Below are 14,585 nucleotides of genomic sequence, written 5' to 3' on the forward strand. Positions count from 1 at the left end.
GGAGGAGGGTAGACAAAATGAAAAGGCAGCTGGCCAAAACAACAGCGATCTAATTCAATTTGGTGTTCTCTTTGTCTCTTAGATGCTCCATACCCTGCATCAGGACCAGAAATGCTAGAAGCCAAGCCTTTATGGAGACCTCCTCTGAAGTACTCATCCTCAGAACGGCCATGGTGGTTAAAAGAGCATCTCCCAGTGGATATGTCATCACCTCAAGGTAGTATCTCCCTCCAGCATCCCAGAGGACCCTTTCTCAGAAGGGAAAAAGAGTAAGATGTACAAGGGTTCTCAACCAAGAAAGAGGAGGTCGGAAGGGAAATTAGTTCATCTCCAGCCACTCAAGAGATGACCTTTACACAGGCAGCAGCTGCCTTTACCCAAACACTGCAATAACACTAACTTAGTGTCTAGTTTCTCAGTTACAGATTCACTAAATAATCTCCATCTCAATATTTTCTGGTTGCCTGTGTAAAAAAATAACCCCAAACTTTCTAAAACTTTGCTACTTGCTCGGTATGTCATCCCATATCTTTAACCAATGACATTTCTGTTCTAATCTCTTTATGAGTGTGCATTGATTTCTTTTAAAGCCCATAATGTCAAGAAAATCTTCTAAATAATGACAAAGATCATGCAGACATCTGAAATTGCCTACCTGGACTCATCAAAGTGTCTATTTCCCTGAGTTAGATAAGTTGGAGTTAATGGACCGTATTTCAAAATCTTCCCATTTTTAGAAAACTGCATCTGTTTTCCAAAAGGCAGGAATAGGGTGATGGTACTGTAACTGGAGGGGAGGTCTTTGGACTTCAGTCTGCCTTGGCTTGTCAGATTCTTGTTAAAGAATTACTGAAACGCCACTTGGGAGACAAAATAAGACAAGAGAAAGCAATGAAGAGGCAAGGTGATTTATAGATGTCAGCAAAGTGTAAATTTATTAAAGCACATACACTCTCAAAGGAAGAGAAAGGGCAGCCCTTGACAAATGAGAATATTTTCCTTTTGTTAGGGGTTGGATTTTCTTTTTTGCTATCAATGAGCAGGTGCTACGGCGTGAGGTAATATCTTGACAAATTCTAAGTTATCGTCCACTTATAAGTTGAAATCCATACATGGTGCTTCTGGTTCCAGTTCTTAGGTATTTTTCCCCATAATTCAGTTTGATCCCCCTCAAAGGGAGGGGGGAACCACAATGATAATTTATTATATTGATATTGCAACTAGGTCTTCGGTTATTTTGGGTCAGTCTTTCTTGTGCTTTGACCTCTTCTTGCTGTTGGTGGACTAGGAGTTCTAGTCAGAGGACAGTTAGCCAGCTGTAGCCTCTTCTTTTTTCTATCTAATCTACCTACAATAACACAAATGTTATTATTTATCTCTGACTACAAATGATTGAAAAGAACATGGCCGAATCAGGTGAACCTTAGTCTCCAAACTGACATCATTTTCCTTCAGTATTTTGAGGAGGAACCTGACAAAGCAATGGGAGTCCTTATCTCCTAACTCTGGTACCAAGGATGTTGATTTTGCTATGAGTCGCAAATGACTCGATGGCCCATAACAACAACAACAACAGTAGGAAACAGAGGCAAACGATATATCAATTACTTAGGACACCCTAACAGCATACCATAAACTGGTTGGTTTATAAGAACAGAATCTGAGATCTGAAGGCTGATCTTGTTGATTCCTTCTGAACAGATTGAATCAAAGGAACAATTTGTTCCCTGCCTCTCTCCTAGCTTCTGGTTGTTATATGCCATTGAGTCAAAATAGACTCATAGTTGGCCCTCCTCTGGTGGGGTTATCAGAGGCTGTAAACTACTAAGATAATATATACAGCTTGCTTAAAGAGTCACTGGTGGATTTGAACCACCTGCCTTTGAGCTGACAGCACAACTCCTTATCACCAAGTCACCAGAGCTCCCTTAGCTTCTGGTAGCTCCAGACATTCTTTGCTTTTTAATTGCAACATCACATGAAATCTTCTTGTGTCTGTGTTATCTCTTCCCCTCTTTTACAAGGGCAATAGTGAATAGTATTAGGTCCCACCCTACTCCAGTATGACCTCATGTGCTAACTGATAACATCTTCAAAGACCCCGTTGCCAAGTGGCTATCATAGTCACAGGTAGAGGGGTTAGAACTTCGGTATATCTTTCTGGAGGCTGTTCATTTCAATCCACAGCAAACATTAACATTTATTGTCTTCCTCCTCTATGCTAGGCACAGTCTTGGATTTTTAACCATGTGTTATCTCACTTATTCACTCCTCATCATAATCCCATTATTCTGCTGAGAGACAAGTAACTTGTTCGAGGTCATACAACCCTAACTGGCTGATTGAGCCTTGAAGGTCAGGCTGCCAGCTGTTTGCCCATTACACTGCTCTACCTTTTCAATATAAGAAAAACAGTGAACCTATGTAAGAACAGAATGTTCTGGAGACATTTAGGATTTGTGGATTTCTTTTGTTTATTTAGTCTGTCTTTGATGAAAGTTAATCATCCTGAAGACTTTGATGTTTCCTTTCTAAAAAGTCAAATATGGTTGAAGTGGTTCCATGGGTTTTTAAAGAAAAAAATAAAACAAAAACCACCAAACCCTGTCCCCCTGTAAATTATAATGTGAAGATGCGGAGCCTGAACCACCAAGGCAATGGCACTTCCCTGTGAATTTCTTCTTTGGAGTCATTTAGCTTGCACTGCTTTGTTTCAAGCTGCCATGTTTTCCACAGATTCTAGGACATACTTCTGCCACATACCAGGAAAAAGCTAGTCTAAGAAATCAGAGATAACTTGGTGTGAATTTGTTCAGCAAATGACCCATGCCAATAGTTCATATATAAAGAAATGCAAAGAGGCTAGCCTTTCCTGGCCGACTTTTCTGTGTACAATACATGGACTTCCCCATGGCCACAGAGGTGAGCAGTTGACAGCTATAATGTGTGTGCATGGCTATTTACTCAAAGACCAGAATTGTTTCCCCTCTACTATTAAGAAAGGAACTCTGTTCCTGCACAACAGTTAAGCATTCAGCTGTTAACTAAAAGGTAAACAGTTTGAACCCATCCAATACGTCCACAAGAGAATGAATTGGCTATCTGATCCCATAATATTTGCTGTTGTTGTTATGTGCTGTCAAGTTGACTATGACTCATAGAGACTCTATGTATGATGGCTCCGAACTTTGCCTTATTCTGAGCCAGTCTCACCATCTCTGACACACTTGACCCCAATGCCAGTCACTGTATCACTCATTTCATCCTCTTGTGTGCTGACCATGTGCCCTTCCAAGCATATTGTCCTTCTCCAAGGACTAGTCCCTCCTGACAATGTTCCAAAAGTACGTGAGCTTCAAAATCCTTGCCTCCAAGGAACAACAGGGTTTCACCCTTTCCAGGACAGACCTATTTATACAGTTGGCAGCCTTTAGTCTATGTTCAATACTTTTATCTAGCACCACATCTCAAAGGCATTGATTCTTCTTCTGTTATTCTTATTCCTTGTCCAGCTTCCAGATGCATGGCAAGCAATTGAGAAGACCGTGCCCTGGATCAGGTACACCTTAGTCTATAGACTGACATCATTGTTCTTTAACATTCTGGAGAAGTTCTTGAGAGCAGATTTTTCCCAATGCAACTTGTCTTTTGATTTCCTGACTGCTGGCTGTTGATCATGGATCTGAGCAGATGAAACCATTAACAACCTCAGTCTTTTCTCCTTCTATCATGATGCTGCTTGTCAGTCCAGTGTTGAGGATCTTTGCAATCTTGATGTTGAAATCAAATGTTTCAAGTCTTCCTCAGTTTTGGCTAGCAAGTTGTGTCATCTGCATAATGTAGGTGTTGATGAGTCTTCCTCCAATCCTGATGCCACATTCTCCTCCATAAAGTCCAGCCTTCTGAGTGATCTGATCAGCAAATATATTGAAAAGGTACCTTTCTGACATACTCCGTTCTTGATTTTGAACCATGCAGTATTCACTTGCTTTGTTCAGACAATAGCATGCTGGTCTAGGTGTATAGATTTCCAGAAAGAGCATAATCAGGTGTTCTTCTCCATTCTTCTCAATGTAAGCCACAATTTGTGTAATCCAACAGGCAAATGACTTTGCACAATTGATAAAGTACAAACAGACATCCTTTTGGTACTCTCTGCTTTCAGTGAATATCCATGAGACATCAGCAATGATATCCCTAATACCATGGCCTCTTCAAAACCCAACTTGTACTTCTAGCAGTTCTCTATTGATGTAATATTTTAGTGGGTTTTCAATAATCTTCAGCAAGATTTTGCTTGCATGTTGATATTAGTGATATTGTTTGAAAATTTCCCCATTTTGTTACATCACCTTTTTGGGGGAATGGAAATAAATATGGATCTCTTCCAGTCAGTTGGCCAAGTAGCTGTCCTCCAGATTTCTTGACACAACCTGGTTAACATTTCCAGGGCTGCATCTGTTTGTTGAAATATGTCAATTGATATTCCATCAATTCTTGGGGCCTTATTTTTTGACAATTCCTTCAGAGCAGCTTCCTATTTTATTACCACTGGTTCACCCTGAAAAACTATATGCAGCTGTCCTTTTCTGTCACATGGGGTCACTATGAGTAAACACTGACCAGCAATAGCATCACAGAATTGAAGTATTATGACAGATGGAGAAAGAATTGAAATTATCAATGATTTCATTACTTGGATCCATAATCAACATCCTTGGTACCAGAGTCAGGAGATAAGGAGATAAGGACTCTCATTGCTTTGTCAGGTTCCTCCTCAAAATACTGAAGAGCAATGATGTCAGTTTGGAGACTAATGTTCACCTGATTCAGCCATATTCTTTTCAATCATTTGCTTTGCTACTGTGAGCTATACAATGAATAAGGATAACAGAAGAAGAATCGATGCCTTTGAGCTGTGGTGTTGGAGAAGAGTATTGAATATCCCATAGTCTGCTAAAAGAAAGAACAGGTATGTCTTGGAAAAGGCACAGCCAGAGTACTTCTTGGAGGAAAGGATGACAAGACTTCATCTCTCATGCTTTGGACAGGTTGCTTGGAGAGGCTGTTCCTTGGAAAGGTATCTCATGCTTGGAAAGGTGAGTCAGCAAAAGAAAGGAAGACCCCCAACGAAATGGATTAACGTGGTGACTACAGCAATGGTCTCAAGTGTATTAGTTGTGGTGGGGATGGCATAGGCTAGCACAGGATTCAGAACTGTTACTCATAAGGTCACTGTGAGTTCTACTCAAATCAATGGCACCTAACAACCACAACAACAACATACGTAACTTTTTATTGTTGAGCCATCTAAGAATAAATTTCAGAGATTAGATTTCTTTTTCTTCCATAAGCAGCTATATCCTAAAACAAGGATAGTTGCTGTTGAGTATTGATGAGTCACAGCCAACCTATAGTTAACCCACCAGTAGGTTTTCAGAGACACAAGAGAACAGATTGCCCATCTTCCTCTGGCTAAGCAACTGGTAGATTTGAACCCATACCTTTGGGTTGGCAGTGTAATTCTTTACTACTAAGCCACCAGAACTCCCTAAAACGAGGATATTCTGTCCCATATTACAATTCTTATACTCAAGAAAGTTAATGAAAAGATTTTTAAAAAGAAAACAACAAACACCAACCTTTTCATTGTCTTCAAGTTGAAACTGACTCAGAGCTGACCCTCCAGCAGGTTTTAGAAGCTGCTAATTGAATGAGAGGAGATTGCCTGTCTTCCTCCTGGGGAGCTGCTGGTGGATTCAGACTGCCAGCGAGGCTCCAACTTCAGGTTGGCAGCACAACCCCCAACAGACTATGCCACCAGAGCTGCCGTAATGTTGTTGTTGTTGTTGTTGTTGTGTACCATCGAGTCAGAACCGACCCATCGTCAACCCTCCAGCAGATTTTCAGATAATCACACAGGAGGGGCTAATACTATAATAAAAATAAAGAGATAAATTCAAATTTATCCATTTATACCAGTAACAGTTCTTAATAGTTGTTGCTTTTCTTTCCAATCCAGAATCCGAGTGAGGGTCATATATTGCTTTTAATTGTCACATCAGCTTTATAATCTGAACTAGTTCCCTGAACCCAGAATCTTCCATGACATTGCCATTTTTGTAAGAGTATAGACCAGCTGTTTTGCAGAATTGTGCTTGATTTGGATCTGTTTCCTGGGGATTAGTTTCCAAGTACACAATTTAGAAAAGTGCAGCACGTAGGTGATGCTGAGCGTTTCTCTGGGCATCACATCAGATGATACAAATGTCTGTTTGTTGCATGATGAGAAATACTAAATTTCATTATTTGGTTAGTGGTGTGCCTGCCAGATCTCTCTGTTATAATAGATAAGCTATCTGTGGGGTGATGATACTAAGAGACTAAATATAAGGCTAGCTTTTATATTGATAGTAATCGTTAGGTTGCATATGAAATAAAGACTATTCTTTCTGAATGAAGGAGTCCTGATAACAAAATGTGTTGTGTGCAGGGTTGCTAAGTGAAAGGTCAGAAGTTTGAGTCTACCTGCCATTCCCAGGGAAAAAGATGGACAGTCTCTTCCCATTGAGATTCACAGCCTTAGAAACTCAGTGGCGCTCACCAGGAGTCAGAGTCACTTGACAGCAGTGGGTAATTTCTTTAAGACAAAACCTTTTTCTGTTACTTGGATTCAATCTTCCCAGAACAGTGCTGCTGGTTTTGAGAATAGTTAGAGAAAGAGAGAATAGGGATGGAGAGTGCATGTGCTTTATGTAGTGATAATACTACTGCCATTACTTTCCCGCAACCATACAGAATGGAGCTCTGGTGGCCTAGTGGGTAAAGAGTTGCACTGCCAACCCAAAAACAGGTGGTTCAAATCCACAAGCCATTCCACAGAAGAAAGACAGGCAATCTTCTCCTGTGTGATTTACAAACTCTGAAAACCCACTGGAGGGTTGGTTATGAGTCAATTCCGAATTGATGGCACATAGCAACCATATTCAGTGAAGCAGTAGTAATTTGTACCTTATATACAATATGATCATTGGCTCTGCTTAGTAAAACTGCTTAATGTCTGGAAATCTATACCAAATAATTCCATTAGATTATTAGATTGGATTTTTCAGATTGCGAACTAGGAGGAGTTTACAGCCTCGCCTACCTACCTTCTATGTGAGGATCTCATCACATGAGAAAAGGAACAATGGCTGCTCAGTCCTCTCTGTTCTTGGAGATTACCCCACATGAAGGGCTACCATTCTAGCCCAGAGTAATACAACTTGACCTTGAAAGACACATGTTCTTTAGCAGGGCTAGACAAGGGATAAACTTAAGAATGTGTGGAATACACCACTTTAAACACAAGAAGCTGGTGCCAAGTTAGAAAACAAATTCTTCCTCCTACTTACTAACGCAGAAAATCTCTCTCCTGCTTTTTCCTCTTTTACTTTTCAAGATGATAAAGCCTCTGCCCAGGATGCAGTCCCATCACTGGGTCCTGTGCCCCTGATCAAAGGAGGAAGAGAGTCAGAGAGCCAGAGGGGCCTGGACAGCCCCAGGACATCAGGCTGCAGCAGCCCCATGGGTCCCTCAAATGTGAGACAGCCCAGGAAGGAGCTCCCAGCAGAAGGAAAAGGTAACTGGTTGGGGTGCAGGAGTCCCAGCCTCCCATTGGCTTGTCTGTGGCCCAGGTTTATTATCATGTGCCAGGACTGGATGGCAGCCGTGATTTAAGCTCTCTGGAAGCCATGCTGTGGCAGAGGGGAAATGGGCATTGTTTCCATTGTTTCAGTGGGATTAATGTTCTCCCCGCATATTCCCCAAGAGTCAGTACATGTTTCAAGGGGTTTGTTGCACCAACATGCACTGCCAAGCTGTTTTGTGCTTTCCTTCCCCCCTCCCTCTTGGCAGCAGCATGTGATGACACAACTCTCCCTGCTCACGTGGGAAGACATGCCCCTGAATTTGCCAGGCATACTAAAAGCCCAAGCCATAAACATCCTCCCCACCTCCCGTCTCCCCGGCCTACCAGCCCACCTCCAAGGAGATTGGTCAGTTGGCCTAGAGGAAGTGTTTCCTGAAAGAAGTTACCCTTCAGCCTAGAGCAGAGACTGAGGTTTGGTCACAGAGCAGGGCAAAGCCACGCCCCACATGACTATGTTGTTATTTGCCATTTGGTCAGTTCTACTTTTGGCAGTTCTATGTGTGCAGAGTAATACTGCTCCACCAGCTGTCCACGTTTATGGCTAGTAGGAAGTAGATTGCTAGCTCTTCTCCTTCGTTGGTTATTTTAGTTGTTGTTGTATACCATAGAGTCATAGCTGAGTTTCTGGCGGGTTTTCAGAGGCAGTTAATCACACAGGAGGAGACTGCCCATCAGGCTGGTGACTTTGAACCACTTGCCTTCAAGATTGCAGTGCAGCTTCTTGCCATTAGGCCACCAGAGGTCCTTTGCCAGGTCTTTTCCAAGGCACTTCTGTGTGAGTTTGAACCACATCTCGGCTAATAGTCAAGCATGTAGTAAATATTTGTGCCTCCAGGGACTAGTCTGCTATGACTTCATTCAATCCCTCATTCCCTGATAGCAAGTGGATTCTGACTCCTGGCGACCCTCCACTAGGTTTCTGAGGCTGTAAATCTTAAGAGGAGAGTGCTGGTTTTTCAAGAAGCTGCTGATGAATTCCAACAGCTGGAGACAGCACAGCCCTTCTGGTTAGCCGCACAGCACACTGAGGGCTACTCCATCGGAGCTCCTCTTCTCTGTGACTTGTTAGCTGCCATCAAGTCAAGTATGACTAATAGTGACCCTACAAACCCTGCCCTGTCCTGTTAATTCCACTTAAAGTCCTCATCCTTAAGGAGCAGATAGTCAAGGGGACTACGATGCTTATACAAGGACAGTACTACAGTAGCGGCTCCCATAGCAACTTTGATCTAAAGACAGTTCAGAGAGCAAACATTTCTTCAAGTCCAAATTGTCCCCTAAAACTCCCCTGGGAAAGCATAATGTTGAAGGTGGACAAAACATTTTCTACTAAATGCCACCCAGCATTGTCCCTCCCTTGTCAGAGCAGCAGACTTCTTTTTCTGATGGAGCACCAACTGAAGGAGGTGGTGTTTGGGGGCAGAGGGAAGAAGCTGTGTAAAGAAGTTGTCTCTGTTAACATCCGAATCACACTCTGGGCTGCAAAAGAAATTCACACTCCCAGAGACACATGGGAACCATCTGAGAGCCCCCAAGAAAGCAACAAATTTCACATCTTTCATCTCATATTCCTGCTCAGGGACAGAATGCCTCCCTATTTAAAGTTCTCTCTCTCTCCTTCACACGTTCGTTCCCCTAAGCATAAAGAGTTGAATTCTAGTAAGCATAAATTACAAGATTTTTCAGACTGCAATGGTCAAAACCAAGTTATAAACACACATCACATCACACATACACCCCCCTTCCTAAGTGTTTTCACTTAGAAACCATTTGAGTTGGAACCCTCTTTCACAATCCTCTCCCTCTCATACTTCTGGCGCAATGATCCTGCTGTCTTCATTTTGACACAAACCTTCAGTACTATGATGTCAGCATCAAGGACTTTCCTTGGAGGCTGCATAGCCCTGAATACATCACATTGAACACACGCATTTCCTCAGACCCTTCTAGTGGAGGGGTGGCCAGACTGCAATCAACATCAGGGTTATGACTATGACAAGAGGGCATCTGGAAGCCTCAAGTGTATATTTGGGGTGAGGGATGCCTGTTTATGTATGAAAGTGAACATATACATAAGTGCACATGTCTGTGTGCCTGTGTGTTTGAGTTTTATGTGAGTGCCTGTGTGTAAGTACTCATGGCATGTATGCACACCCATATATAGAATGTTTGTGAATGGGCATACAAGAGTGTGTGGATGTATAAGTGGGCCATTCTGCATGTGTGTATGCATGTGTATGTCTGTGTGCATGCATGTAAGTGTACAGACATGTGCACACCCCTGCAAGTATTTGTACATGCTTTGTGAAAATGTGCATGTATATATATGTATATTTAAGTATGCATGTATACACACATCTGTGAAACCTTGGGTGAGCATGTGTATGAACTCGTAGGCATCCATTGTAGCTAACGGCTAGCCCTATTCTTGTCCCCTTTACCTTGAAATTAGGGGAAATAGAGTTATAGAAACATTATCCATTTTTCTAAGCACCTGTGGGAAATGCCATTTTTGTTTCCCCTCTAGCAGAGCCCCCTAGAGTCACTAAGCAGTCCCAGCATTTGGTCCCCACATCAGGGTATTGCTATGCAAGTTAAGCACTGCACAAAGGCATCCGATGGCAAGCTGAGAGCAAGGTGAGGCTAAAATCACCAAGCCCTGTGCCCAGAGGCTGAACTACATACACCTGGAGGAAGGGACGTCCTTTCCTTTACATAAGATATCTTGCATCATCCAAGCCTTGGTCATACAATGCATCCTTTCCAGACTCACACAAAGGCAAGGTATAGGCTAGTGGTAACTTCACGCTATTCATCCTACCTTAGCTCCACAGGATAGGGTCTAAAATCACCCTGCTCTGCCAAATCCTAGGAGGAAGGCTCACTCTATATTCTGGTGAGCACCTGAGTGTACAGGTATCTGTGTACCTGAATCAGGGCACACAGTCCAGATTTATCCTCCCTTCCTTTACTGGTGCCAACACTACCCATGCCTTGTTCTTTCTCTGAAGAAGATTCCAAAGACCCAACACTGGGACACTTCTTCCTGAGTCCAGAGGGAGGAAAAGTCTGCCTGTCCATCCCGGGACCTACTGAAAGTGAGGATTTTCTGCCAGTTGAAGGTAAGATAACTACATTCGAGAACAGCCTGATTTTCAAAGGAGGAGATTTTACCTGCAATTTCCCAAACTTCCTACCAGCAGAGACATCATTAAAAGCAGACCCAAGTCAGCTGGCTTCTGCCCTCTCATTGAACAGTGGTGCTTCTGTAGCTCAGACACAATAACCCAATGTTTGCAGTGCAAGTTTACTCTTGCTGGAGAAGCTGGAAAGAGAAGTTCCAGTGAGGTGGTTTGGAGGAGGTCTAATGTGCTGTGCTTGATGAGTATGATAAAGCCCTTTTGGTATTTGCCCAAACTAAACACTGCGTGTCTCTTTTTTCCAACCACCCTCTCGAAGTGGAGGTGGTTAATTGGTAAACCAATCAGGTACCTTGTTATGTGCATTGGTTCGTTGCTGTGAATCATCTGGCTCCTGACAGATAAAAAGGCCGCTTCTAACATTCCTTCTGGCATGTTACCTCTTTGGAAAAGAGATACTGGCTCTGAGCATAGTCACTTTGCAAAGGAAAAAAAAATCAGAGGGTGGTGAGTGTCTACCACCAAGAAACCACCATTATTATATGTGTGTAGGAACAGTAAAGTCAGCAGCCTCTTGCGGAGGGAGATGACAATCTGCACTCATTTGGAGGGTTATGTTACAACTAGCTTAATAAAGGAGCATGGACTTAGAGCCAGCAGATTGGAGTAGCCCTGACTTGTCATCTACATTGTCAAATGACTTCAGGTCAGTCCCTCCCTATGTCCAAGGTTCATCATGTGAAATTAATTAAAGGATTGGTCTACTGACAGCTGGGAAATGCCTTGATTAGCATTGCATTTTACATCTTGTGTCCATTGTTATTGAACTAGCTATATACAAATTTCCATAAATACAAATGTTTGGGGTTCCAAGTTTATCATTAAAGAATTCCCATCACTACTTAGGGCATATATTATATGAGTTATAAATATAATTTGTTTCTAGCAGCAATACATGAACCATAGTTTCCTCTACTCTGAGACCCGAAGAACTGAATGGTACAGGTTACAGCTACCAGTTCCATGCTGAACAAGGCCACAATAGAAAGTCTCAAGTTAAAATGAGTAAAAATATAAAACAGTATTTAAATTTTTAAAAAGTGTGGAAACAGACTTAATGATCTAACGGAGACTAGTAGAACCCTTAAAAACACCTTCTTTTGAATCCACCAGATGCTCTGCTGGAGAAGGCGGGGCAATCGCCTCCTGTGCCAGTCGGATCTGATTCACTGGTACACAACAACAACAACAAACACAACATTAAAAAAGACCACTGCAATCCCAGAGGTGCATGGTTCAAATCCACCAGATGCTCTGCTGAAGAAGGAGGAATAATGGCCTCCTGTACCAGTTAGATCCGATTTGACAGTACACACATAAAAATAATAATTAAAAAAATTGAAAAAGAAGGGGGGGAAGACCACATTCTAACATGAAACTCAGGACACTCCTAGAAACTATTCCTTAGCCAAATAATAGGACATCTTTGGAGTTGGGGTGTTTTTCATGTTTTTAATAATTTGCATACTATCATTTTTAGAAATTGTGTTTCATGCATGTATATTGTGTCATTCCAGCCCAACCATTCAGTAGTAATAGCCATGTGTTATCTAGTTCTTCTGGGCTCAGGTTAGAGGAGGCTATGATTTACATGGGCCATTAATCCTTTATTCACATTCATCTAGACTGCCATCCCTGACCTACCCTCCAGTTTTCGCTGCCACTATAATATGGTGGGCAGTGTTTGGTGGAGCTTCCCGATTAAAACAAGTTTGGAAGCAGGATTGGTATCCACTTCCAGAATAGCTTGCCTCCAGAAACTCTATGAATGTGGAGAAACAGTGAAAGTAATACAAGTGTTCAGGTCTTTCGTTCATAGGGTCACTATGAGTCGTCTATGACTCAACAGCACTTAACAACAACATAATTCTATCCACCCTTTCCTCAGATCCTTGATAGTCTAAACATTCAGTCTTCCTTTTCTCTTCTCCAAGTCTTTATGCAGATTGGCCCTTAATATTTAGCCCAGCTGTAAGTTCCGGGTTCAGACTCACATTTCATGGGACATTGTCCTTAATAAATCCCACTCTTCTCATAGAGCTCATTCCTCTCTCTCAATCCCATTTCAATGATTACTATGTTTATCTGCATCTGTTTTCTATTTAGCTCCCAAGTATATTATATGCATGTTAGAGAACAAAGATAACCTCATATCTTTATCATATGTCCAAGAAATGCTTGTTGACTGACTGGATACCCCAGGTGGCCAAAGGAAAGTTCTTTTGGGATCAGAGCTGTTGGTGAGGTTTTTTTAAAAAATGATAAAAAGTCTTGAGTAGAGGAGGGAATATGATCTGTCTGATCTTTCTTAGACTTTCAGACTCTGTCAACATCTATTTGGAAATAAATTCTTGGGCAATTAAATCATGATATCTTGCTTTCAGACAGCATAGAGAAATGAATAAACCTTTGGAAGGAAAAAAAATCTAAGACTAAAGCTGGAATTTGACCCTTTTGGTCATGTTGGGCTATTGCAACACTTAGAAAATTCAAAGACTTGAGAAAGAAAAAGTTAACTTGGAAGGATACAAGTTGAAACACTGAATGTACTCTCTGAAGTGCTTGCCCTTGATTCAAATCCTTCATCTAGTCTCCTAATCACAGTGCCAACAATAGAAGTTTTCTTCCAGGCATTATTGCAAGAAATTCCCTGGGTAACTATGCCAAACATTCAGGTTGAGACTTCATGCAAATTCAAATCCCTGGTCTCTTTCAGAGTTTCCATTTAGCACTTATTGTCTTAAGTGGATTTTTACTCCACAAATATTTCTTGTTCTTTGGTTGTGTTTAAGTAGCCCCACTGTCCTTTGAAAGTCTTTCTTAGCATGGTGGTTTAAAATATATCTACAGATTCTTTGACCTTCTCTCCTTCAAAAAAGGAGAACAACATTTTCTTCTCTTGTGTGTGGGCTGGACACTTCCTACAAATACAGAATATGCTGGATGTGATATTGTGTGACTTCTGTGACTATGTCACAAAAGGTGTGGTGGCTTCTTCCTTTCTCTCTTGCATTACTCGTTATAGGGAAATGCAGCCACCAAATGCATGTTGTGAGGCTATGCAAGCCATTGTATTTCTCGATCCACATGGCATGGAACTGAAGCCAACCTGATAAGTCAAAAAGAACTTTAAAAGCTTGTGAATGAGCCACTTTTTGAGCAGACATTCCAGCCCTGTTTGAGCCTTCAGATGATTGCATCCCTGGCTCATTTCGGGACTGCAATCTCATGAGAGACCACAACCAGAACCACATTAAAATTCCTTCTAGATCCTGTGTGATATGTAGTATTTATTGCTTTAAGTCACTAAGTTGTGGGACAATTTGTTTTGTAGCAATAGAAATTTTCTTGGCATCATTTTGAGATGATCTGTAATTAGAATATTGGAAGGATGAAAGGTCCTGGAGTATTTCCTCTGGTCTCCAAACACTGATTATTTGGGACAAGCATAAATTAAGTGATAGGTTTTCCCTTGCTTCTGCCCATTTTTCCTTTGTGATAATGTTAGTTGTAGGAGTATTAGCACAACTTTCTATTTCTCTATTCCTCCAAGCTTCGAGGACCCAGGGGGAAAAGAATCCTTTCCATGTTGGTGGGATAGCTGACAAAGCATGATTTTCCTTGAGTAGCCTGTCTGTTAGCAACTCTTACAGCTCCCCAGAGCTGGTGTGTGGATAAGTCCCTCTGATAAGTGT

General features: G+C 41.7%; 1 protein-coding gene across 1 annotated transcript in view; it reads left to right on the forward strand.

The window, feature by feature from the left end:
* Window positions 1–14,585, forward strand: part of LOC102862159 (uncharacterized protein KIAA2012 homolog) — a 177,448-nt gene that overhangs the window by 37,221 nt on the left and 125,642 nt on the right. Inside the window, 3 exon segments of the mRNA XM_006889149.1 lie at window positions 83–217; window positions 7,442–7,621; window positions 10,705–10,812. Coding sequence (XP_006889211.1) covers window positions 83–217; window positions 7,442–7,621; window positions 10,705–10,812 — 423 coding nt within the window.

The sequence above is a fragment of the Elephantulus edwardii genome, unplaced genomic scaffold (genome assembly GCF_000299155.1).
Source record: "Elephantulus edwardii isolate Elephantulus edwardi_28Jun2011 unplaced genomic scaffold, EleEdw1.0 scaffold00075, whole genome shotgun sequence".
NCBI classification, from domain to species: Eukaryota; Metazoa; Chordata; class Mammalia; order Macroscelidea; family Macroscelididae; genus Elephantulus; species Elephantulus edwardii.